The sequence below is a fragment of the Protopterus annectens genome, chromosome 7.part0 (assembly GCF_019279795.1).
Source record: "Protopterus annectens isolate FY-2018-M chromosome 7.part0, PAN1.0, whole genome shotgun sequence".
NCBI classification, from domain to species: Eukaryota; Metazoa; Chordata; order Ceratodontiformes; family Protopteridae; genus Protopterus; species Protopterus annectens.
Genome location: NC_056739.1, coordinates 742,942,442 through 742,968,508, shown reverse-complemented (window position 1 = coordinate 742,968,508; position 26,067 = coordinate 742,942,442). Strand labels below are relative to the sequence as shown.

Here is a 26,067-nt window from a genome sequence, read left to right as displayed (position 1 = left end):
TACCAGGGTCCGTAGAAGCACTGCCTTTGTGGAGTGGGACCACAGTTGCCGACGCCACTCTTTGGGCACGTATCCTGTGGTAAGGCTAAGATTAAACAGCAGCCTTATGTGTGGGTTTAGTTCCTCATTGAGTTCGTGTAACACACAGCCGGGGACACCATCCGGTCCCATTGATGCTGTGTTTTTAGCTTTAGAGAGAAGCTCTCACCTGGGCATTTGAGATGATTGGGAGGCTACACTCTGCTGGGATAGATATTTCTCCTTTTGGGAGGGAGGGAGGGGAGAAATTTTCACTGAACCTGTCTGCCAGTATGTTTGCAATGTCTGTGGGTTCAGTGATTTTTGTATCATTTTGGATTAATTCTGAGCATATCTGGGAGTTTCCACCCAGATTTCTAACATAGCTAAAGAAGGCCTTATGATTATCTTTTGAGTCCTTGGCGATTTTTCTCTCAAAGTTGGCCTTGGATGATTTTATGAGTGATCGTAGTTTTTTGCTAGTATTGATCAGAGATGTCTTCCCTTTTAGGGATTTTGCTCTATCTTGTAGTAGCTTTCTCCTCTTGTTGTAAAGTTTGTTTATGGCTGGGGTCCACCAGATCGGGCGCTTGCCTTTGGTGGAAAGGGTCTTGATTTTATTTGGGATTGCTTGATCCATGCAATCCTGGAGGTGCTCAGAGAAAGCATTTGTAAGGGATTCAGCAGCGTGGGTTGTGGTTTCCAATGGCTCAGGGGCCTTGAAGGATACCACACCAGTCTTAAGAAGTGTGAAGTTGGCTTTTGAGAAGTTCTTCACTGTGGTCTTTTTTGTTGGGGTGGGGGCGGGATGTGGATCTCCAGTGAGATTAGTTTATGGTCTGATGTCACCAATGAGGGATATACTTCCGGTGTGGAGCATTTTGTCCCCATGTTTGTGATGATCAGGTCTAGTATATTTTCACCTCTTGTGGGAATGGTGGCAAGTTGTTCCATAGCATTTGAGTTTATGAACTCCAGGAACCTTTGGGCTAGGGTATTGGGGCTTTAGTAATGTTCCCAGTCTATGTTTGGGTAGTTGAAGTCACCCAATATGATGGTGTTTGGAGAGACATTTATACTCTCCAGTGTCTTCAGGAAGGCTGTGTGGGGTTCCTGAGTTTGAGAGGGTGGCCTGTAACATGCTACAAACTGTAGAGCAGTTTTGCCTATGGTTAATTGCACCTGAATGGTCTCTGATGCTTCGTGAGTTGCCACCAGCCTGGAGGTGTGGGTATCCTTGATGAATATGGATACACCCCCTCCTTTTGTGGTACGGTCCGGGTTTTGGGGCCGGAACGCATGATATGAGGTAAAACCTGACAGTGCTGGGGTGCTCTCAGGAGCCTTGACCCAGGTTTCAGTCACAGCACAGACATCGATGTTCTCCATACTGAGGAGGGCTTCGAGGGTGTGCATCTTGAGATTTAGACTTCTGGCATTGAGCAGCATTACCCTTAGTTTTTTTCCATTATTGTTTTCTAGGGCGGTGGGTTTAGAATTTGAGCCTTGTCTAAAAAAGGCACTATGGGGGTGGCAAGAGCCTTTGCCAATATCCGGAAACCCAGAGTTCCGAGAAAGGGTTCCGAGAAGTCACAATGTCGGAGCCAGGCTTGGCGCCTCATTACCAGGCCGGCTCCGCCAGCTCTAGCGGCTCCTTCAGTGGTGTGAGACAAGAGCCGCATAGAGGTGTTAGAAATGGAACTTAGAGTGGACATTCGGGTGGAGTACAGCTGCTTGTCCCCTTCCGACATGGACTCTGGGGGGGGAAGCAGCGTATTCTTTTATTAGATCTCGCTGCATCCGGATGACGTGTGCCATATAGTTCAGTGCCCTCATAGAGAAGGTTGCTGAAATGAAGGCCCGCTTCCCAAGGCGGTCCATCGCCCGAGACTCCTTGCTCGGTGGGTGGACCGCGGAGCTCTCCTGAGCCAACTCCCTCTTGGTGGCCGCCGCCACCAACATGGCATCCACGGGGGACCTCTGCTCCAGTGGGTTCTTTCTGCAGGGGGACTCAGGATCCTATCTGGGCGCTTGGGGACTGGCTCTACAGTGTCCGGCTCCTTCCAAGCCCTGGTGGAGATGAGGTCCACCAGGGGGTCGGGGGAAGGGGACACCCAAGAGGTAGATGGCCCTGCTTCAAGCGCCTCTAGGAATACGGACTCATCGGAGGAAGCCTTGGGGGCAGACCACCCTCCTTTAATCCTGAGCATTTCCATGATGTCGCCAAAGGAAACATCCTCGGGGGGTGACCTTGAGGAGCCTCCCCCTTCATCTAAGTCCGTATCTTCCATAAGGGACTCAGGGGAGTCCACGTGCCTCCTCTTACACTTAGCCTTGTGAGGAACCTCCTCGGGGGGGCTGTCCGAGGAAGTCTCGCCAGCAATGTCATATTCCGAAGGAACACCCAGAGGCGCTGAAGCAGGCTGCCCCGAAGGCCGGGTGATGGGAGCCTGAACCAGCTGAGAGGGAGTGCAGGGGGGAGCTGAAGTCAGGACCGGAGGCCCGGATGCACTCAACAGTGCCCTCTCCACCACAGCAAAAGCCGAGGGGGAGCCGCCCTCGATAGGATCCGAGAGTAGACTCCCACTCGGATCCGAAGCGGGGACCGGACCCAGGGCCGAGACCATCGGATACGAAGGACCCATGTGCTCCGACTGGGACAGAGCCGAAGTCGTACTGAATCCCTCGGATCCGAAGCTCAGCCCACGGCTCCGAGAGGTCGGATCCGACAAGCTCGAGGGACCAGTCAGAGCCAAAGTACCCAGTACTGTCGGCTCTGACCCACCCCCGGATCCAATGCGGCTCCGAACTCGGAAAGCGGGTCGGAGAAGGAGCGATTGGAGCAAAAAATGGGGTTGAGCTCCCCCCCGGAGGGGGGGGGGGGATAGGCAAGAGCACTCCCATCTGCAGCTGGGCCTGGATGAACCTCCTCATCATTTGGTCCATGTCTGCATCTGACATGCTAAAAGTGGACCTCGAAGAGACCACCGAGGCAGACCTAGAGTGCCGCCTCGATGACCTCGACGGGGACCGGGTCCCCTCCTCCTCGGGTCCCGGTGAGAAGCAAGGGGACCGGAGCAGAGGAGGAGGCGATCAAGAAGCTCTGGAGGGAGAAGCTCGTTTGGCGGGCGGGGCCAAGGAGGAGTCCTCGGCCCGCCGCTTATGGTTCTTCTCTCTCCGTTTAACTTTCCCGGCCTCTCTCTCCTCCGGAGCCGAAGCGGGAGGTTGAGTCCTGACCGGAGGGAGGTAGGCAGGGGTGGCTGCCACCGAGGGCTGGGTAGCGGCCACAGAAGCACCGGAGGCTGGAGCCGAATCCGGGGGCAAAAGGCCCGCCAGAATCAGCTTCGACCTCCGGTCCTTAAGTGCCCTGGGGTTGAACGCCCGCAAATCGTGCATCCCGAGGAGAGGTGTTCAACCCCAAGGCACCTAACGCACCGGGTGTGGCCATCCGCCGGTGAAAGCTTATGGCCACACTCGGTGCACTTTGAAAAGATGGCTTTAGGGGCCTCTGACATAGTAGCACAGAAACACACTCACTAGGCCCCTACACACACCACAAACACACACTACGACCAGCGAGGGCAGGGAGGAAAAATAACCACAAGTTAAATGAAATCAAATTGGGAGAGATAAAAGGGCTATGGGGTACATAAACAATCGCTCTCACTCACACTAAGAAAAAGGGGAATAAAATAGAAAATTTTTCTCACAAATTCACAAAATAGCAGGAGCTCGAAAATCCAGCTTGTAGCTTGAAGCGCGGCAAACTAGATCTCAGGTCAGTCAGGTTTGGCAGGGGATTATGGGTAAAGGGAGGAGCTAGGAGCTCGGATCTATGCTATGGTAGAAGTTGCCGGCTCGGATCCGAGATTGGATCCGTATCCCAAAGGTTGCTGACAAATGAAGTGCCTACTTCAGATTGAGTCATTAAAAATCAGCCAGGTGCATTACAGCATTAAGTGCATGACCAACAGACAGTTACCATGTAGAACCTGATGTATCACATGTATTTATACAAAATGCTGCTGCAGGTCCAGAATACGAATGAAGCATTCTGTGCATGTCAGACTCAAAAGGTAGGAGGAGAGCCCTAGACCTCATTCTGAAGAAAAAGCAGGCTCTTTGGCCCTTTAAAGGAGTACAGTCTGTGCCTGTCCTATGAACCCTGTCAAAATCTCAGTCAGCAAGAGCAGCCCCTTCTGAGAGATGAACTCTGATCTCTAAAATGTGGTCTATCGTAATCATGCTGACAACCCAAGTAGTCCTTTTTACCAGTTGTTGAACTTTGGGTACAGCCCCACAATAGTCAGTACTGAAAGAATGTCAGATTGGTGGATTCATAACCTCTTGGGAGACTTGGCTGACACAAATGGAGAAAGGCAAGACAGTGTGATGCTTTACTGCTTTCCTGATTTTTGAGATTTCTTTTTGGAAGAAGCTGACGTGACTTGATTTTCTCTCTAGAAAACTGGCAAAAGTGGCCAAAAGGGAATCAGCAGTTCATACAATAGTCAAGGATCTTTTCCTCAGATGCTTAGTATGGTTATCCATTAGGGCTTCTGATGCTGGCAAAATAAAACCTTCCCCTCAGATTCAAAAGCTCAGACTGGTAGAGTTTCTCCTCCTTTCAGAAAATAAAGCCTAAATCAGTTATCCTGCATGGCCACATAACTGAGCCTGTTGCCCTACCCATACCATCAGCACCAGGTTATAAAAGTCATAGCAATAAAATGCAATGTGACTGCCTGTACAACTAAACACAAGAAGTTTTCTATTTGGATGTAGAAACTAGAACTGACCATTTTAATAAGTACTTTATAACTAATTTATACAGGAAACCTACATTTTCTAATGCACTTCACTTTGATAGTTGCCACCCTGTACATCAGAAAAAAACTCTAGTACAGGGACAACTTGCGAGATTGGCAAGAATGATCTTATTAGACACAATCTATCAAGAAGATGATAAACTGAGATTAATGTTATTAAATAGGGGTTACCCCAAGGATTTTCCTAATGTGATATTTAACAAAGTTCACGAAAAAAGGAGAAAGGGGGTGTACAAACCCCTTTTAGGTGCAATCTGGCCTGGAGGTTTGATCAATAGGGACATGGACACAAGATTCATAAGGGAGGTTACTGTCATGTTTAATACTGATGCAGAAACTATCACTATTATGGTAAATAATTGGAAAATGTTTGATATTGGTGGGTTTCATATGAATAAAATAGGAAATGGCCCTATAGTAACATACAAAAGAGTTTGGAATACAAAACATTTTTAGAACAAGGTCATGACTCCTGGAAAAGACTATTTAACTATAAGGGAATGATAAAGTGTGTCAGTTGTCCCCAGTGGCCCTCAATTATTGAAGGAAGGAACATAAAACTGTAAAGATATAGAGAAGTTGCATGTCCCAGGAGGTGCAACTGTGAAACTAGAATGGTTGTGTATGTTGCTTAATGTACGCAATGTACCTCAATTTACATACAAAAAGTAGAGAGATCCCTAAAAGAAACATATGAACACCTTAGGTATATTAAAAAAATGAAACCACACTAATGGGTTGTGGAGACATGTTCGAGCTCATGATGGACACAGGTTTTTTTTTTTTTTTTTTTTAGAAGTGAGAATGTTAGAATGTAAAGAAAGTGACTGGGAACTAAGAACTACTACCAGGAGACTATGTGGTTGAATGACCACATTTATTTGGCTAGCTCTTTTAAAGATGAGGGCACTTATGTAATAAAAGTTACTATAAGAACATATTTTATTAATGGTAAATGGGTTATTTGACTTTTGAGAGGAAATGTATTCTTCAGAATACTTATTTACTGCATGCTACTATTTAATGGATAGTGTTACAATGACATGCAATTTAAAGTGACTTAATTACTTTTTAAAGACTATTGGTTAATAGTGATGAACAGAGTCACTAATAACTACAGAGATTTTAAACTTTAATGGAATTAACTGAAGAAATTATGTAATTGTACGGGACAAAAGCGCCAAGTTCTGTGTATTTTAATAATAAATTTGTTTTTAAATTGGTGTTCGCAGTTTTCATTTTCATCTGTTGTCTACCATTATGCCATTATTCTTTTGTTGGATTTGTACACCAGGCTCTTGGTTTTCCGTTTGCTAAGGTTTTACCTTGGTTACTATTAGCCCGCGTTGGTGGTACTGCGGTAGCATCGTCGCCTCACAGTTAGACGTTGCCCGTTCGATTCTCAGAGCGTCTTCTGTGTGGCAACATGCGTGAATGGGCGTTCCTTCGTTGAAGGTTGTGCATTAGGCCCGGCAAGTCAGCACGTAAAAACTCTACTGCCAATCATTAACGGACCGGAGTTCCGCTGTGGCGACCCCTAATCAGGAAAAGCCGACAGACACAAACAAACTATTATTTGTGCAGACAACGCATCTATTAATGACTTGTGTATGACAGTATTTTTCAAGTTATTTAAAAAATACCATTTTTCTTATGATGGATGGGAACAGACTCCTTGATGTATCTCTCATTAAAAGAAGAGAATTCAGAGAAGTATGCAACAACATTAGGTACTGTGCACATCTCTCAATCTCTTAGAACAAGACATCTGGACAAAACCATAAATTATTGGGGGGGGGGGTAACGGCCAAAAACTAGGGGCACATTTTATATATTGCTCTTAAAAAGCTGCCAGAACAGCAGGATTTGTGTTGGCATGTATTTTCTGAAGAATAGGAAGTCTGAAACTCAACTGCATGTCATCATTTTCTGATTTCAATTCTCAGTGACCTGCAATAAAGACACAAACTTTGTATGGAACAAACCAAAAACATGACAGAAAAATCTGGACAGTTGAGTGGTATGGTACTGCACTATTTGAAGACTCCACTATTTGTAGCTGTTAAGGTCTGTACATAGGCTTGCTCTGGAAAAATGATACAATTCTATAAGCAACTGTAAAGAAAAGGAGAGAGGTACGCATTTCTTAAATGCCACAAGTCCACTGGTCTTTCTTAGACACTTTCTAGCTATGGCTGGAACCATAAGGGTAAATATGGTAAAGATGCATAAACAGATCTGTGCACAACTTAGTGTGGCCAATCAGCCAGCATATTTCGGTAAGGTGGAAGGAAATGAAGTACTTTGAGATAGCCTGCAGAAATACTGAGAAAACATGCAATCCTCAAACAGGCAGTGAATGAAAATCAGATATAAATGCTAGAATAATGGTTGAGTGCGGACAAGAGCATACCGTAAAGGAACTGTGCAGAAACCGCGGTTCTTTTTTTTTCACAGTATCAAAAAAAATACAAACAGTGATGCATTTGGACACCAGATGAGACAGAATGGAAAGAGCATTAAACTTATAAGATCCTCCACCACCAGCTGACACCTACAGCCACTTAAGTTAATAAATGTCAAATCAATAAAGTAAGCGAGGGGCAAAGTACTGCCTCCTCCTCAAGAGCTCAAGAAAAAGACAGATAGCATAATGCAACTCAGATAAAACAGGTTACGCTGGATACCCCACCACAGAAGCATTAAAGCAAGCTATAAAACAGTCTCAGATTCTATATCAAAATAACCTATTCAGCACAAGGAGTTGTATTAACAATGGACACTGTGTTTATAGACCCAACTCCACAAGCACCATGCTAATCACTAACTTACCTTCTCCAGACGTCCAGTGCAGTAGACATCCAAGTCAAAGTAGTGAAGAGCCTGCAGCAGGCTTGTTACCTTTTCAGCATCAGCAGAGTACTGTCAGAAGATTTAAATCAAACAAAATTTACTGGAGCCTTTTTTTCAGTGACTAAGAAAATTATTTTAACAGTAAGCAATGAAATACAGTTATATATATTTCCGTAAATTTGCTTTTGTTAGGTACCTACCACAGAACTCTCACCATCACATCATAATTCTGGATGAGACAAGTGCCAATGTGAAATTCAAGTTAACATGTGGAATGGCAACCATACTTTTTTTAAATCCTCAGCTGTAACATTAATACTTAAGTCAATCACAGACAAGGATCACCACAGATTCATGACCAAATGACCCTGACAGCCTAATGGCAGTCTTTCAGACAGTGTGGCTACAGAGGTGAATACAGCAAACTGGTAGACAAAGTTCTGATAAGATAACCCAAAGAAGGGGTGTAGAACCTTTCAGTGATGTGCCATTTCATCGACTAAGTGAAAGAGTTGGTACAACTGATCAAAAATCAAATGACCGAAAATTACTGGCTTTTTTCACTATGAGACTGCTATACAGTTGGGATCTCTGGGGGGGGGGGGTATGCCCTTTCCTCACTGTAGTTCAATCTCAGAGTTGGTATACATAATTATCATGGGGTGTGGGAGTGCAGGTGGGCTTAACCCCTGCAAAAAACTGTCTTCTATTTCCCTTCAATCCTTTGTGGAGTGCTCCAACTAATAAATGGATTAAATATTGTAAAATTATATAAGCACAACAAGAAAGAAAAACAAAAAAAATAAATAAAAAAAAAATGAACAGATGAGAACTTATTCAAAAACTTCCAATAAAACATTCAGTGAGCACTTTAATCTTTGGTAAGACTTCTTGGCTCCACCACACCCCCTTCAAAATCAGCACAGTCTCCCTTGAGGTTTTTTTTAATCTCATTTTCCTTTACCAATTTTCCTTGTACAAATTTTAGTATCAAAGTTCTCAACTGTAGCATCCTCTTTAAGCTTAAAATAACTCACGTTGATGGAATCATTAACCTCATGAACTTTCTGCTTATAATAACCAATCAGGATCATCATATACGCCATACCGGTCTTCTGGTTGAGCTCAATCCACCTAACAATGAGATCCTTTGGCATATCATTACCAATCAGCATCTTGCTGATCCTCAGTCCTTCTGACACTCTCCCAGCTGCATTACTACTCTCAAAAAACAAAATGTCCCACTGCAACTGCTTTATCAGATATTTTTCCAAAAGTACAAAGCTCACAAAGAGACTGTCTCTGTCTGTCTCTTGAACATTAGCACCAAGAGAGTCTCCAAAAGGGTTGAAAGGGGCAGCCAAATCTGTTAGAATCTCATCTCTTTGTGTTCGAAACACCAATCCAGATGCCCTGACGGCTACAGCATTACCAAAAGTTTTATTCAATGTACTCACACTGCCTTCTTGATTAAAAACAATGGAGCTATTATGCATGTCATGCAGTGTGAACCCTGATGACAAAACCATAAAACTCACTTCAAAGTGACTGCTCATCTTAGATCCTGACAAACCAACTCCAACTAATAAATGGAATAAATGAAAGCACTCAGTGGATGTTTACTGGAAGTTTTGAATACATTTGCATCTGTTCATTATTTTGTTATTTATTTATTTATTTATTTTTTTGTGCTTATACAGTTTTACAATGTGTAATCCTTTTATTAGTTAAAGCTGGTTTACTACAAGGTGTCTGAGGCAGCCTACAAGGACAATCCTGAGTGAGAGGCCAATGAAGGATTTCTGAACATTTATCTGGAACCCCAGGTTGGTCTGAAGATAAACTCGTGTTAAGGACTCTGGTTCATGTGACATTTGGGAAAAGTCTTTGCAAAGATAAGTCATCTAAATAAGAAAACATGTGAACGCCTTTCAGTCTGCAATGAGTTATGGACCAAAGCTAAACACTTTGTAAGTACCACTGGAGCTGTAAATAGCCCTACAGGAAATGGAGAAAACTGATGTGACACAGTTACAGAAAACCTGAGAAATTTCCTGACATCTTTGACTATAGGCATGTGATGGTATGCATCTTTTAGATCTAATGTTACCCATAACGTTTCCCTGGGAAATAAGAGATTATATATACAAAATTTATGTTGTGGATCTTTCAGTAACTTTCACAAAAAGATTTAAAAAGAAAAGATCTACAACTGGTCTCCAAGAAGACTTTTATTTGGTAGCAGAAACATTCTGGGACAGAACCCTTTGCTACTTTGATTTAACAGCACTGGTTATATGACTCCTCAGGTGAGTAACAGCTGAAAAGAACCTGAGAAAAAATTTGGTGTACGGTAGGAAGGACTCCCCTGGAAAGAGGGATTTTTTTTACCCAGTGCAAACTGCATCCCTTCTGAACCACTTTTTACACTCATGAACCTGAAACGTTCTATGCAAAAGGGGAATGTACACAGCCAGTTGCTGGAAAAGATTTTGAGGGGAGGATGGTTGGGCTGGGGGATGCTTACTTCTTGGTCTTCCACTCTAGCCATATATTTTTGGTCCCATGTTTAGCTTGATAAAGCAGTGACTGATTTGTTTCTTAGATGTGAAAGAGGATCTGGGAGATTTGTACAGGGGAGGAGTTGAAAAATCTTGGAAGCTCTCTGAATTAACTTCTCTGTCTCTCATCAAATTGTTTGAAGACCTGCATAGCAAATAAGCCAAATAAAACCTACTTATCTAAAGCTGAACTTAAAATTTCAGACATTACTTCAACAACAAAACTTCTGATAACGTACCAAAGCACATCATCCCAATACCGTAACAGTAGCAGCACAATCATACACAATCCTCAAGGCATGTTTAGATACTTGAGAAATGGCAGAAACAACAGAATTCATATAGGCCTTACCTTCAGGGGAAAGTATGGTTGATAATTCTCTCAAACTGCCAGTGCAGAAAAAGCACAAACTTCCCACATGCATCTGATGCTTAAGAACTTTTAGTTATGTACTCACCATAACTTCAGATGTTTGGGATCCATCTCGCCTACATTCTGAATGATGGGTTCGGAGCCGATCCCTCGGCTCCGACTCGGCACGCTTATGCCAAAGAGCGAAGTCTCTTATTGGCTGAGCTTACTATATCCCAGGATGCACCACCATCAGTCCCCCAGATCTAGTTTGTCCGCATACATGCACACATGCATACCCTGCTTATATAACATCGTCAGATGAAACAAGATAAAAACAGTGGAGCTCAAAACCGTTCTATCTCTTCTGATCTGCAAGGCAGGGGGAAGGAGGGTGGGTATCAGGAATGTAGGCGAGATGGATCCCAAACATCTGAAGTTATGGTGAGTACATAACTAAAAGATGTTATGTGATCCTATCTCGCCTACATTCTGAATGATGGGACAGCCCCTAGCACCTGAATCCTGGGTGGCTCACTGGAAAACACTCCTGAGTACCGTGGAACCAAATGAAGCTCGTCCTTTAGATGCCACATCCAATTTGTAGTGGGAAATGAAAGTGTGCGGTTGGACCAAGTAGCCGCAGCACAAATTTCAAATAGCGAGCTTGGAATGAAAAGCTATAGAAGTAGCCATAGCTCTGGTAGAATGAGCTTTGATAGATGATGCAAGTTGCTTATTTGAAGAAGAATAGGCCTGAGTTATGCAATCTCTGATCCATTTTGAGATTGTAGCTTTTGTGATGGTTTGGCCCAATTTATTATCTGAGAAGGACACAAACAACTGGTCTGACTTACGGTTGCTGAGTCCTGTCTAAATAGAAGCGTAATAGCCTGTGAACATCCAATTTATGGAGAGTGTATTCTGCTTCATTAGAGAATTTTGGAAAGAAAACTGGTAGTTCTAGAGATTGTTGAAGACAGAAACTAGAGCAGACCTTTGGGACAAAGGATGGATTAGGCCTAAGAGATACTCTATCTTTGTGGAAAATCAAATATGGTGGTTTAATAGACAGGGCTTGAAGCTCTGAGACTCTTCTTGCCGAAGTAATAGCCACTAAGAATGCCGTTTTCCATGACAGATATTTTAATTCGCATGTAGCAGCCGGTTCAAAAGGGGCACATGTTAATGCGCCAAGCACTAAATCAAGATCCCACGGAGGTGCAGGATGAAAACTGGTGGTCTTAACAGACTCGCACCTTTAATGAATGTTTTGCATAGTCTGCTGCTCATCAAAGGAGGATCCGTGGATTCATGGAATTTAGAGATAGCAGCTAGTTGAACTTTAATAGTTGAGACAGAAGATCCCTGATTAAATAGGGATGTTAAGAATTTCAAAACCTCTGGGACAGGAGCAGTGATAGGGTCTAAGCCCTTAAGTTGAGCTCCAGATAGCAAACCTCTTCCACTTACTGTGGTGTAATCTGTTAGTGGTGGCTTTCTGGGCCGAAGATAAAATGTGAACAACATCCGGTCTGTGTGTGTGACTTCTAACTAAGGTCGGAAGTGGAGGAGCCAAGCTGTCAATTTCAGAGATTGAAGGGACTGATGCCATTGTCCCGACTGATGGATTAGCAATCCGGGATCAGGTCTAAGGTCCACGGATCGTCCACTGCATGCTTTTTCAGGTAAGGAAACCATATCTGACGAGGCCAGTATGGGGCAATCAGAATCATTGAAGACCCTAGCTGAGAAGCTTTTGTATGACTTTGGGAAGGAGTGGAATTGGAGGAAAAGCATAAAGCAACCCTGTTGGCCAAGGTTGTGCTAGAGCATCCATGGCTGGTACTTCCTGATGTGGAATCAAGGAGAAGAACCTTTGGCACTTGGTGTTTTGTGGAGTCGCAAATAGGTCGCAGCACGGCGTCCCCCATCTCTTGAAAACCTGGGCTGCTACTGTGCGGTTTAGAGACCATTCGTGAGGAGAGAGAATTGTCCTGCTTAATTTGTCCGCCAATACATTTGACTTTCCGGGATGTGGGTCGCTACCAAGAAGCGGTTGGTAGCTACAGCCCATTCCCACACTCTCATGGCCTCTCTGCAAAGGGGATACGATCTGGTCCCTCCTTGTTTGTTCAGATACCAAACCACTGACATGTTGTCTGTGTGGATGGCGATGATGCCCTGAGGAAGGAACTTGTGTAAGGCCTGTAGGGATAGAAGTACAGCCCTCATCTCCAACACGTTGATGTGGAGAAGAGCTTCGTCCGGAAGCCAGGAGCCCTGAACTAGCCTGCCCAGACAATGCCCCCCCCACCCTATCTGGGAGGCATCTGTCGTCAGGGTAACCACTGGAGGGGGGAGAACAAAGGGTTTTCCTTGATCCAAGTTGGATGTCTGAAGCCACCAGCGCAGGTCCCTTTTGCATATTTCCGTAATCATGATGTGATGATTGAGGGGAAGATCTTGAAAGGACCATTGAGTTGATAAGAGCCACTGAAGAATCCTCATGTGTAACCTTGCTAGAGGAACTAAAAGTACCGTGGCAGACATTGAGCCTAGAACCTGTAGGACCATCCTGGCTGGGGCTTTGGATCTCGAGATCAGAGCTTGAACTTGGCCCTGTAAGGTTCGGATCCTTTCGGCAGGAAGAAAGACGCATCAATCTTGAGTCTATCTCTGCTCCTATAAACTTTATGCACTGAGAGGGCAGCAAGACAGACTTTGACCAATTGAATGTAATCCCCAGGGAAACACCCAGGGAGATGGTGGCTTTGAGGTTGTCCATAAGTAGATGCCTGGTGGTGGCAGTCAGGAGCCAGTCGCCGAGATAGGGAAACACTTGGAATCCAAGGCTCCTCAGGTGAGCCGTCACTACTGCCAAACACTTGGTGAACACCCTGGGGGCTGTGGTGAGACCAAAGGGCAGAGCACAAAATTGGTAATGACTGGCTCCCAGGCTGAAGCGCAGATACCTTCTGGACGCCTGATGTATCGGTATGTGATAATAGGCGTCCTTGAGGTCTATGGAGCACATCAAACATCCTTCTCCAACAACGGGAGAATGGATTGCAACGTGACCATTCGAATTTGGATTTCGTGACGGATAGGTTCAGTCTGCTGAGATCCAATATTGGTCTCAGGTCCCCTGTCTTTTGGCACTAAAAGAACCTGGAGTAATTTCCTGATCCGATTTGGTCTGTGGGGACCGGTTGGATGACTCCTTTTGTAGCAGCTTTGAAGCTTCTGCGGCTGCTATTTCCCTTTGACTGGGTGGTGGGTCCGGGATTCTCTTGGACGGAGGGGTGAGTATTTGAATGGGATGGTGTAACCTCCGGCAATTATCCGAAGCACCCATCTGTCCTGAGTGATTGACTCCCAGGCTTTTAGGTGCTTGGCAAAACGACACCCGACTGGCTCCGAGCAGCACAGCCGGGCAATCCCTCATGTCGTGTGGGAGGCTGAAGAGCCACGAAAGGACTCGGGTCTCCAGAATTGCGGGCCCTCTGCCGCCTCTGGGACGGCGTCTCCCTGAAAAATTTCCCCCTCTGCCTCTGGACGGGAATCTTCCTGCTGTTGGGAGAAAACTTGCAGATTTTCGAACCACATTTTCCCTCCTTTGGCCTTGGGGTAAGGCCGAAAGGGAGTGGAATAACGGGCCCCTACGGCAGATAACGTTTTTCCCTCTTGCTCACAGCGGGTAAGGGTGTCTTTCACCTTGGGTCCAAACAATGAGGACCCATCAAAGGGAGCGTCGGCGAAGGAAGACTTGAAGGCCTCCGCAAACTGACACAAGCGGAGCCAGGCTTGTCTACGTAGAGCCACGCCTGTGCCTGCCGCTCTACCCGCCCCTTCGGCCGCATAGGAAATGAGCCTCATGGACGAAGTTAGCAATTGACGAAGGATAGCCAACTGAGAGCTAACGGACTGGGCTAGCTGCTCAGGTAGGTTACCCGAGAGGGAGTCTGACAACTCCTTGACCAGATCCCTCTGAAGCCTGGTAAAATGTGCCAAATAATTCAGAGACCTTAAGGTAAAGGCCGCTGAAGTCAGGGTGCGCTTCCGCACCTATCCATACTCCTAGACTCCTTATTAGGAGGATGGATGGACGTTGAACCCTCTGCCTCGCCCTGCTGTGTAGCAGATGCCACCACCATGGCACCTACAGCCACGCCTTTAGTAAGGAACTCCTTCTCGGGGAGCAGATAAGAATTTGTTTGGACGAGAAGGGACTGGTTCCACGGTATCCGGGTGTTCCGCCTTCGACAAACTAAATCCAGAAGCTCGTCAAGGGCGGAGATACCCAGGAGGCGGAGGGCTGAGCCCCAAAGGCCTTGAGGAGCACTGATTCGTCCGCAGAGGGGTTTGGACATCCAGCCTCGTTGTTTGAGGATCTCTAAGATGTCTGCAAAGGAGACATCATCCGAGGACGACTTAGGGGACCCTCTGCATCATCCATATCCGTGTCCGATGTAATAGACTCGGGAGTCCACGTGCTTCCTCTTGCACGATCTCTTCCTTGGGGGTTCCTCTGAAGACAACTCAAGAACCCTCAGGAGGAGGGAACCCCACTGGGGTAACCTCAGGCCTCGGGCTCCGCTGGCTACGGACAGGGAACTGCCAAAGACCCAGTCTCCACGCCCAGGGAAGGTGCTGGTAAAACCGGAGAGATGGCAAGAGGATTTGGCCAAGGCACTCCTCATGGCTCTGAAAGCCGGACCTCCAGAATCCTGGGAGCGCCCAGTCTCCGGGCCATGATAGTAGACGGAAGTCCCGCAGCAAGCACCGAGGGAGGCTCGGAACCGAAAGCATCGGTCCCAAACATCACCCTCGGGTCCAGCCGAAGAAGTCCAGCGTCAAACTCGGACCCGAGGCCGGTTGGAGTAAGGGTCGGAGCCGACCCTGAGATCTCCACCGGCTCCAAGAGCACCTGCTCACGGAGCCAAGCAGTCGGAGGAGGAATAGCAATGGGGTGGGTCATGGTCATCGGCTCCGAGGCCAACTGGGTCGGAGCCGAAACAAATTTTGGAAGACTGGGGACTGGAAAAGTCTTTGGAGCACCCTGTCTATATCAGAATCCGACATTCTCAAGACCGAGAGGAAACAGAACGGGTTCGAGAAGACCTCTCCCTCGGCCCCAAGGGACTAGGGGACCGGCTCGAGGCGACTCGATGAGAATCGGCGCCGGGAAACACACACACCAGATTCCATCGGTGCCGAGGTAGACTTCGCGCCGAGGAGGAAGTGTCTGAGCTGGACCCTTGTCGGCTCCGAGCAGTGGAGCCGAAGGTGACCCGCCTCGATGCCCCAGCCATCGGCTCTGAAGCCAGGAGTCGATACTGAGGCATCGAGGCAGACCGTTCACCTCGGCTCCAAGTCTTTGGAGCCGAAGGAGAGGCCTGCCTAGGTCTCTTGGCAGTCGGATCCGACGGACTGGTCGGAGCCAAGCCCTTTCTTTTGGCAGGAGTCGGAGCGAACACAAGGCTTCTTCAAAAGAGGGTTTTATCAACCCTTTAAGAATTAATTTATTTTTCCTCTCCTGGAGGACCCTAGAGGAAAAAGCGTGACATACGCTGCATGACTCCTGCAAGTGCTTTGCCCCTAAACAATAAACACAAAGTAGATGGTCATCAGTAACAGACATCTTAAAAGCACATTTAGTACATTTTTAAAGCCCAAGGCCTAGGGGTTTGAGACATGATGTTAAACAATTTCTGACAGGAAATTTAACAACTGTAGATTCGCTTATGACAAAAACCAAGGCTTACAGAAACAGTGTAAAACACAACCTTAGGTGTAATAACCGGAACTTTAAAACACTAAAAGTTCAGTTATACAGTTTGACCGAAAAGGCCCTGGATTGAAAGGGGGGCCGAAACAAACTCTACCCAATCACACACAAGAAATTCCACTACTCAAACGTACACAAAGGCAGCAATAGCCGTTAAAACGGCTTTTGTGATATACAAGCACAAAAAACTGACAGAAAAGTAGTTAATAAAAGCTACTCAGCCCAGCCAGCTCGAGACCACGTCTTTGCAGTTAAGCGGCAAACGAGATCTGGGGGACTGATGGTGGTGCATCCTGGGATATAGTAAGCTCAGCCAATAAGAGACTTCGCTCTTTGGCATAAGCGTGCCGAGTCGGAGCCGAGGGATCGGCTCCGAACCCATCATTCAGAATGTAGGCGAGATAGGATCACATAACATCTGTATATTTCTAAGTGGAAGAAGAAAATATTCTCTTGCTATATTTATCCAATACCTTCACTTCCTTATCCACAGTGGAAAGACTGCATGACACCAAGAACCCGTTCCCAGCTGGTGAAGATGTAGAAATGGCTGCAATATCAGACTTGAGGTGGGAAAATAAATGCTGGTGAATTTGAGAAACTTTATGAAGCCTATCTGCTTTTTTGGGAACTGAAGGTTTAGAATCAGGATTGTTAAAAGCAGCATTAAAAACATCCTGCAAGGCTGGCACTAATGGAAGAATGGGGAAAGACTAAAGCATATCTACCTGTAACATAGTATCTCTTCCATTAAAAAAGAACATCCATTCATTCTGGCTGTATTCTGAGAAAATGAAAAGTTCTCAAAAAGAGGCCGGGAGAACCAAGTTTCTTCTGAATGAAAGCACTGGGCTTGGAAATCTGCAGGAAAAGCAGCCCTGTCCCTATGTCAGAATCATCTGACATGTCTTCCTCGGGAGTCTTTCCGTCTTCTTTTACAGGTAAAATATTCTGAGCAAACAGGATTAGCAGTCTACAACAACAACTTCTTAGCTAAGGTAAGAAAAATCATGTTTTCTAGTAGACACAATGTCTTCAGATAAAAAATGTTTAACTTTCTGTTTTCTTCTTTACAGGTAACATTGACGACATACTCTGTGAAGTACCTCTGCACTATCAAGAGGTCTCTTGCCCAGCTATATTGAGCAGCATCTCCAAGTGTCTCTCCCTGACCAGAAAAGATGGTTTTCCCATGCTAGTTCAGAGACTGGAACAGCCAAAGAGGACATCTTACCCTCACAGTTTGTGGTAGCTGAAAGAAAGCTGGAGAGGTGTTTGTGTGGTCTGAGGAACAACTTAATGGCCACTGTGGAGTCAGCCGGCATTAACTAAGCCTGCGGAGTCAGCAAGGGTTCTCTGTCAAGTTGTTCTTTACTAAGAATAGCAAGTGATGGACCAGAAGAAGCAGGGTAAGTAGCCATGCTGTGACAAAGGATGATGCTTCAGATGTGGTAGGCTTCATTGGAATGAGATGGTCAGAAGCTAAGCTGTCAAATATTGTTCACAAGCAGCACATCTATACTTACCAATCACATAAACACTCACCTAAACAGAGTAATGCATTAGCAGCTTACCCATTCCTGACAGATATTCTATCTCATAAAATTAAGTCTCGCCAGAAAAAATGTCAGGTAAGTTGTTACAAAATTAACACAAGCACTAATACACCCTTGTAGTAGTTCCTGCTTACCAAAAACACTCCATGAGATTTACCTTTTATATAAAATACAGAATCAGTGCATTTTCTCATGATAACAGTCCCACAACCCCCAAAATAGCCAACACTAAAAATACTGGTTCCTAACAAAAAACTTCTGACATTGGAAAGATACTGAGGTTTCTTAAAGGGGCAATGCAGCCAAAATGACAAGGTGAAATACACAGCATTTTTAAGCTGCAATATTCTGTGTAGAAGGGTTCCATACTGGGGTCTTATCTGCCAGACTAAACGCTGAAGGCTGTCTGCTGCTCCTGTAAGACTCCATGCTGCTTCTTCATGAGGAGGCAAGAAGGTACTAAAGATTCCTCACTTTGCCCTCCACAGGCCTGAGCAATCAGCCTGAAGGTGTGGGAGGGAGCCAAAGCTAGATAGTTTCAGTCTCTTTGGCAAGATACAACCCATATAAAGACTACTGTGGCAGAAGAAATTATGAACATTAGGTCAGATAAACAGCTTTTACTCAGAATGGATGCTCTGTCAATATTAACATAGAATGTAAATGGACTTTGGAGTATATATAAAGCAGAACATTGAATTACAGTACGAAATGTAGGGTGCAAATAGCAATGATAGAGGAGATACATTTAGATGGAAATGAGTATGTGAAATCGAAAAAGAAAGGAGTTTAGGTTGGACATTCAGAATATCAGGGATAAGAGGAAAATATCAGTAATAATGCAGATTGCAGATGCGCTCCTACAGTGATAGAATAGGAAAGGATAATGAGAGATTTGTGGTACTAAGGGGTTATTAGCAGCGGAGAATGATTATGTGGACATGTATTTATATTCTACCTAAAAATAGAAGTTATGTTCTTACCATAACGTTCCATGTTAGTTGTCTTCTTCTCGCCTTCTTCTTGCTGGATGGGTTCGGAACCGACCTCGGCTCCGACTCGGCCACTCTAAAAGCTCGAGAGTTGGTTCCACCGGCTCGAGGCTCCCCTTATATCCCACAATGCTAGGCGTGAGTTACCTCAGATCTCGTTTGTAAGCTAGGCCCAGCTTATAATAGTAGCAGAATAACTAGAACAAAATCCACCTCTATAAACAAGGGTGAAGAGAAGGGTGACCTACATCCTGATCTAGGAAATATGCACAGCAGAGCATATACCTAAAGTAAAGAGGTGGTAGAAAGAGAGGTCACAATCAAACTCCTCTAGGTCTGTCCAGGCCAGGGGGAAGGAGGGTGGGACACAAGAAGGCGGCGAGAAGAAGACAACTAACATGGAACGTTATGGTAAGAACATAACTTCTATATGTTAAGTTGTCTATCTCGCCTTCATTCTTGCTGGATGGGACCGCGTCCCTAGCACCTTGTCCTGGGTGGCCTAACGGAACAGACTCTTGAGAACAGTGGAATCAAAGTTAGCTCTATGCCTAGAAGCTAAATCCAACTTATAATGAGAAATGAAAGTGTGAGGAGTAGCCCAAGTAGCCGCTGCACAAATGGTGTCAATAGGCAGTCTGTCTTGGAAGGCTATAGAAGTAGCCAAAGCTCTGGTAGAATGGGCTTTAGGTTTGTTAGGCAGCTTTTGGTGTCTAATTTCATAAACAAGGGAAATCAGAGATGTTAGCCATCTAGATAATGATACCTTTGAAACTGAAAGTCCCTTTCTGCCTTCTGCATAAGAGACAAACAGCTGGTCAGATTTTCTGAATTGTTTGGTTCTATCCAAATAGTACCTTAACTGACGATGAACATCTAGCCAATGCAATTTTTGTTCAGACCTGTTAGAATATTCTGGAAAAACACAGGGAGGTCAATGCTTTGATTTAGGTTAGACGCCGAGGCTATCTTAGGTAAAAAAGATGGGTTGGTTCGTAAAGATACCCTGTCCTTATGGAACAACAGATAAGGAGGTCGACAGCTGAGTGCATGAAGTTCTGAAACTCTTCTAGCTGAAGTAATAGCTACCAGAAAGAGTGTCTTCCATGATAGCAATTTTAAAGAACAGGAGGCTGCAGGTTCGAAAGGGGAAAGAATCAAAGAACTAAGAAATAAATTTAGGTCCCAAGGAGGAGGAGGATTTCTTACAGGAGGTCTGAGTAGAAAAACTCCCTTCAAAAAGGCTTTACAAAGCTTGTGGGACATGATAGCAGACTCTGAAATGCCCACATGAAAGTTAGAAATAGCTGCCAATTGAACTTTAAGAGTAGAAGGAGATGAACCTGCATGGAAGAGTTCAGCTAGAAAATCAAGGACCATTTGGATGGAAGCAGTGAAAGGATCTATGTCCTTTCCTTGAGCCCAATAGGCGAAACGTTTCCACTTACTCAAATAAATCTTCCGAGTGGAAGATTTATGGGAAGCTATCAAAATATCTTGGACAGAATGAGATATTTGAGGAAGCCTGGCTAAGGTTGGAATTGGAGGAACCAAGCAGTGAGGTTCAGAGAGGGAAGGGAGCGATGAAACTGACCCGACTGATGGATCAAAAGATCTGGAACTAGGTCCAGATGCCAAGGTCGCTCAACAGAAAATGATGTAGAAAGGGGAACCAAACCTGTCGAGGCCAGTAAGGAGCAATGAGGATCAACGAGGCCTTCTGAGCGATAGCTTTCTGTATCACTTGAGAGATTAGTGGGAAGGGAGGAAATGCATACAGAAGTCCCCGGGGCCAAACTTGGACTAGAGCGTCTCTGCTGGGCTGGCCTGGTAAAGGGAATAGGGTGAAATAATCTTTGCACTTGCTGTTTTGGGGAGTAGCAAAAAGGTCGCAGCAAGGCTGACCCCACTTGAGAAAAATTTCTCTCACAACAGAGTCTTTCAGAGACCACTCGTGAGGCATGAGGATAGCTCTGCTCAATTTGTCCCCGATTTGATTGGACTTCCCGGGGATGTGCGTTGCTATCAGAAACCGCTGAGAAGAAATCGCCCATTGCCACAGTCTGAGTGCTTCTCGACACATTCCGCCTTGTTTGTTGATATACCACACTACAGACATATTGTCCGTCTGGATTGCTATCGTTCCCAAGGGAAGAGAGTCTTGAAGGGCTTGCAACGCTAAAAGCACTGCTCTCATCTCTAGAACATTTATGTGCAAGTGGCATTCGTGTGGTTGCCATGTGCCCTGGACAGTTCTGCCCTGATAATGCCCCCCCCACCCGATCAGGGAGGCGTCCGTTGTCAGAGTAGCAACCGGAGGGGAAGGGACAAAGGGTCTTCCCAATAAGAGCTGAATGGGAAGACATCCACCACAGAAGATGATTCCTGCATGTCTGCGTAATCATAATGGTGTGGGACATCGGAAGTTGCTGGTATGACCATTGCGTGAAGAGCATCCATTGAAGGATTCTCATGTGGAATCTGGCTAATGGAAGCAGAGGTATGGCAGCCGCCATAATCCCCAACACTTTCAGAACTAACCTGGCTTTGATTCTGTTGCTGCTGAAGAGGAGCGAGACCAGTTTGTGTATGTCTGTTATTCTCTGATCTGTTAGTCTCAGAGACATGTTGACTGTGTCTAGATTTGCGCCTATGAAGGTAATAGTACGACAAGGCGACAAAACAGACTTTTCGCAATTTATTGAAATGCCTAAATTTTGACAAATGCGAAGGTGTAGTCCCTGGCCATTAGAAGAAGATGCTTGGTGGGAGCTGTGAGGAGCCAGTCGTCCAAATATGGAAACACCTGGAGTCCTTGACGTCTCAGGTGAGAAGCTACCACTGCCATGCATTTGGTAAACACCGGGGCAGTGGTGAGACCAAAGGGCAGGGCCCTGAATTGAAAATGACTGGTTCCCAGCCTGAAGCGGAGGAATCTTCTGGAGCGCCTGTTCATTTTATGTGATAGTACGCATCCTGAAGGTCTATAGAGCACATCCAGTTTCCCTTTCCCAAAAGGGGAAGGATGGACTGCAGCGTGACCATCCGAAATCTTGTTTTCTTGACTGACTTGTTCAAGATACTGAGATCCAAAATTGGTCTCCAGTCCCCTGTTTTCTTTGGAACTAAAAAGAACCTGGAGTAGATTCCGGATCCTTGCTGGTCTGCTGGAACTGGCTGAATTGCTCTTTTTGCAAGCAGCTTTGAAATTTCCAAAGCTGCAAGATCCCTTTGAGCGGGTGGAACATCTGGAAGGGATTTTTTTGATTGGTTTGGAATGCGAACGAAGGGAATGGAATAGCCTTCGGAAATGATGGATTGTACCCATTTGTCTTGAGTCAGGGATAGCCAGGCTTCTGGGTACAGTGACAATCTTCCCCCGACTGCCTCCGAAGGTGGGCAGTCGGGCAACACCTCAGGGATGCTGAAAGGGCTTATCAGAGAAGGCTTCTCGATTGCCCTGGTTCTGCGGACCCCCCCTGCCTCTAGGGCGACGTCTACCATTGTTGTTCCCCCCTCTGCCTCTGGCAGGGAACCGACTCTGTGCGTCAGGCGAAGTCCCTTGAGATTGCTTGAACCACATTTTCCCACTTTTCTGGCCTTTGGGGTAAGGCCTAGAAGGAGTAGAAAAACGGACACCGACGGCAGAAAGAGTCTTGCCATCCGTCTCGCATCTAGTCAAGGTTTCTTTCACTTGAGGACCAAAAAGAGATGATCCATCAAACTGGGAATTAGTGAATGACGCGTTTTAAGGGGTCCGCAGTTGCATAGCCACATTCAGGCATGCCTGCGTAAGGCTACACCTGTCCCTGCGCCCTGCTCGCTCCATCAGCCGCATGAAAGGAGGCATGGAGGAGTTAGCTATGGAGTTCCGGGTAGCCAGCTGAGTGTTCATCTTGTCCTGAAAACCCGCAGCTGTAGGATCCTTCAACATGTCACTCGCTTCTTTGATCAAGTCTCTTTGAAGACGAGTAAAATGGCATAGGTAGTTCAGCGAACGCATTGCAAAGGTCGCTGATGAGAACATCCGCTTCCCGTACCTGTCCATAGACCTAGATTCCTTGTTAGGTGGATGGACAGGCACTGAAGGATCAGCTAGTTCCTTCTTAGTGGCAGCAGCAACCACCATAGCATCCACAGAAACTCCCTTGGTCAAAAATTGTTTATCCGCTGGTGCCGTGATAAATTTTGAGGGTCTCCTGGGGGTGGGGTCCACTGAGTCAGGAGCCGCCCATGCCTTTTTTGCTACCACCTGCATGAGGGGGTCAAAGGGGAGACACCCAGGAGGTGGAAGGGCGAGAGCCAAACGCCTCAAGGTACACAGATTCATCCTCCGAAGGGTTGAGGGCTGGCCAATTTCCCCTCTGCTTAAGGATTTCTAGAATGTCTGCAAATGAGACATCTTCAGAAGGGGAACGGGGAACCCTCGAATCCTCTAAATCCGTGTCAGAGGTGACGGACTCAGGTGAGTCTATGTGTTTCCTCTTACACTTTCTCTTCCGAGGGGGCTCTTCTGCCAATTCAGGAGAGGCCTCGGAAGAGGATGAGATCCCCACAGGGGATTCCTGAGGAGCTGGCTCTCTGCGGTCTGGGATGAGGGAGTGAGTCGACTTGACCTGAGGCACCGAAGAGGGAGGGGCGGACGGAGCCGACTGTGGAGTTGAACCAGGTTCCAACACACTCCGCATGACCTCGAACGCACCCCTGTCAGGCAGAGCCAGAGGTCCCCGCTCCGAAAAGCTAAAAACCTCTCTCGACACCGACAGTGATGGCTCCGAGGCCGATGTCAGAGCTGAACTCACCAGCGCCGAAGCCCCGAGAGGGAGAGCGGGGTCGGACAAGGGTCCGATGCCACTCACCCCCTCGGAGCCGACGAGGGTAGTCCGCCGAGATTCTTCTAAGGAAGAAATCGGAGCCGACGATGGAGCCGAAGACATTTGTATCGGCTCCGACGCTACCACAGTCTCGGTTCCGAAACGCCCCGGCTCCGAGCTCAACGGAGTCGGAGGAGGAACATAATGAGGGACAGGGTCAGGCATCGACTGATGAGTCGGGCTCTGAAGCATTTGGGCCAATGCCTCGGACTTAAGAAGTCGACTCACTACCCTCTGAAGGTCATGGTCCGAAAGCCTCGATGACCTAGAGGAGTGAGATCTATGGCTGCTCAGACAGCAGGGGAGATGCTGGAGCCGAATGAACGGAGCCAAGGGACGGTGACCTGGACCTCTTTCTAGATGTCGGTTCCGAAGGTCTGGTCGGAACTGACACAGGAATTTCCAATACCTCGGCTCCAGCCGGAGCCGAGGAACCCACAGAAACTGCAGTCTGAGACTCATCGGCTCCAGCCGGAGCCGATGTAGACGGAGGTTTCGAAGCCTTAGGCCTCGGCTCAGAAGCTGGAGCCGAGGACCTAGAAGCCTTGGAGGGTTTTCCCGAAGGAACAGTAAGGGAACCCTCAGGCTTAAGTAAACCTCTCAAAATAAGTTTGTTTTTTCTTTCCTGCAGGACTCTGGGGCTGAAGCCGTGGCATACAGCGCAAGAGTCCTGCAGGTGTAAAGGTCCCAGGCAGTAGACACAAGAAGTGTGACCGTCTGTCAGAGACATTTTCTGACAGCACGAGTCACACTTCTTGAAGCCTGAGACCTTTGAGTCTTTAGACATTATAGAAGGAAGTGTAACCACACACACACAGTCAAACACACTGATTACACCCTATACAAGTTTAAACTCAAAAAATAAAACTCACTATCAAAGTTTTAAATTCTTGAGAAAATCACACACACACCACTAGGGGATGGAAAAGGCCCAAAGGCCCGAGGGAAGAACTTATAAGTTCTTGTGGAAAAGGGGAATAATAGAAGAGAAAAGGGGACAAAATCCACTAAACTAAGGGAAACAACTGTTAAGAATTAAACTAAAGGGGTTTAAGTAGACTACATTTTACTCTACAATAACTCACCAAGAAGCCGGTAGAAACCCAACACCTCGATGGCTGTAGCGGCAAACGAGATCTAAGGTAACTCACGCCTAGCATTGTGGGATATAAGGGGAGCCTCGAGCCGGTGGAACCAACTCTCGAGCTTTTAGAGTGGCCGAGTCGGAGCCGAGGTCGGCTCCGAACCCATCCAGCAAGAATGAAGGCGAGATAGACAACTTAACATCTACTATTACGGAGTTTACATGAATTTTGGAAGAAATAAGTCTTCAGCAGGGATTACTTATAGGTGGGGACTGGAACCCAATTTGCAGTAGTGAGGATGTATCAGAGGGACCTAGAAAGGAAATACAACAAAAGAGGGTAGATTTCTGTAGCAGTACAGGAGATATTTAGTTAGGCAGATGTTAATTCAGCAGTTACATATTATTCCCCAATGCACAGTAACTGGGCTAGAACAGACAGAAATTATATTTCACAGTAGCATATATAAGTAACTAAAAGCTTTACGACTCATCCAATCATGCATCTATAAATACTAAGCTAAACATGCAAGGCAATGAAGCAAATATTAGAAAATGGTGTTTTTCCATTAACCTGATGAAAACAGGAATTTATGGAATGAGTATTGGAAATAATGTGAGAGTTGAGGAAGAGAAAAATTACTTTGGAAGGGACAGAATGAAAATGGAGCTCAAAATCATAATAGACACAAGACAAAAGTCTGGAAAAGAAGTAATTGTAATTATTCAGAGAGACTGACAAGTTAAACAGTGCAAAAGAAAGGGGGATCTCACAGAATAAGAAAATACACAAGTGCAGAGTGCTAAAGAGAAAATAAAGGAGTATTTGGATAATGTGCATAAGTTTAAAAAGCAACAATTGCGGACAATTCAACAGTGCAAAAACATTTTGCACAATGAGTTAGGCAACAAAACGAAAAGGCAGCACTCAAACATAGGGAAGCTATGACAAAAAATACTGATCTTATACAGGTATTACAGACATTTTGGAAATCTGGGGAAACTTTGCAAAAAGTTGGACAATAAGGAATCCAAGAAAGGCACAAATGGAAATATTTATGGAAGACCAAATTATGACAAGGTTACAGTTCATCTCAAGGTTTTTGGTAACAGGGGACTCTGTCCCGTTAGTAGAAATGGATAGAAAAGACAGCGTC

At 45.9% G+C, this 26,067-nt stretch overlaps 1 protein-coding gene across 1 annotated transcript in view; it reads right to left on the bottom strand.

The window, feature by feature from the left end:
• Positions 1-26,067, bottom strand: part of STAG3 (stromal antigen 3) — a 4,836,058-nt gene that overhangs the window by 2,342,936 nt on the left and 2,467,055 nt on the right. Inside the window, exon 18 of the mRNA XM_044077272.1 lies at positions 7,680-7,769. Coding sequence (XP_043933207.1) covers positions 7,680-7,769 — 90 coding nt within the window. The remainder of the gene's footprint in view (positions 1-7,679; positions 7,770-26,067) is intronic.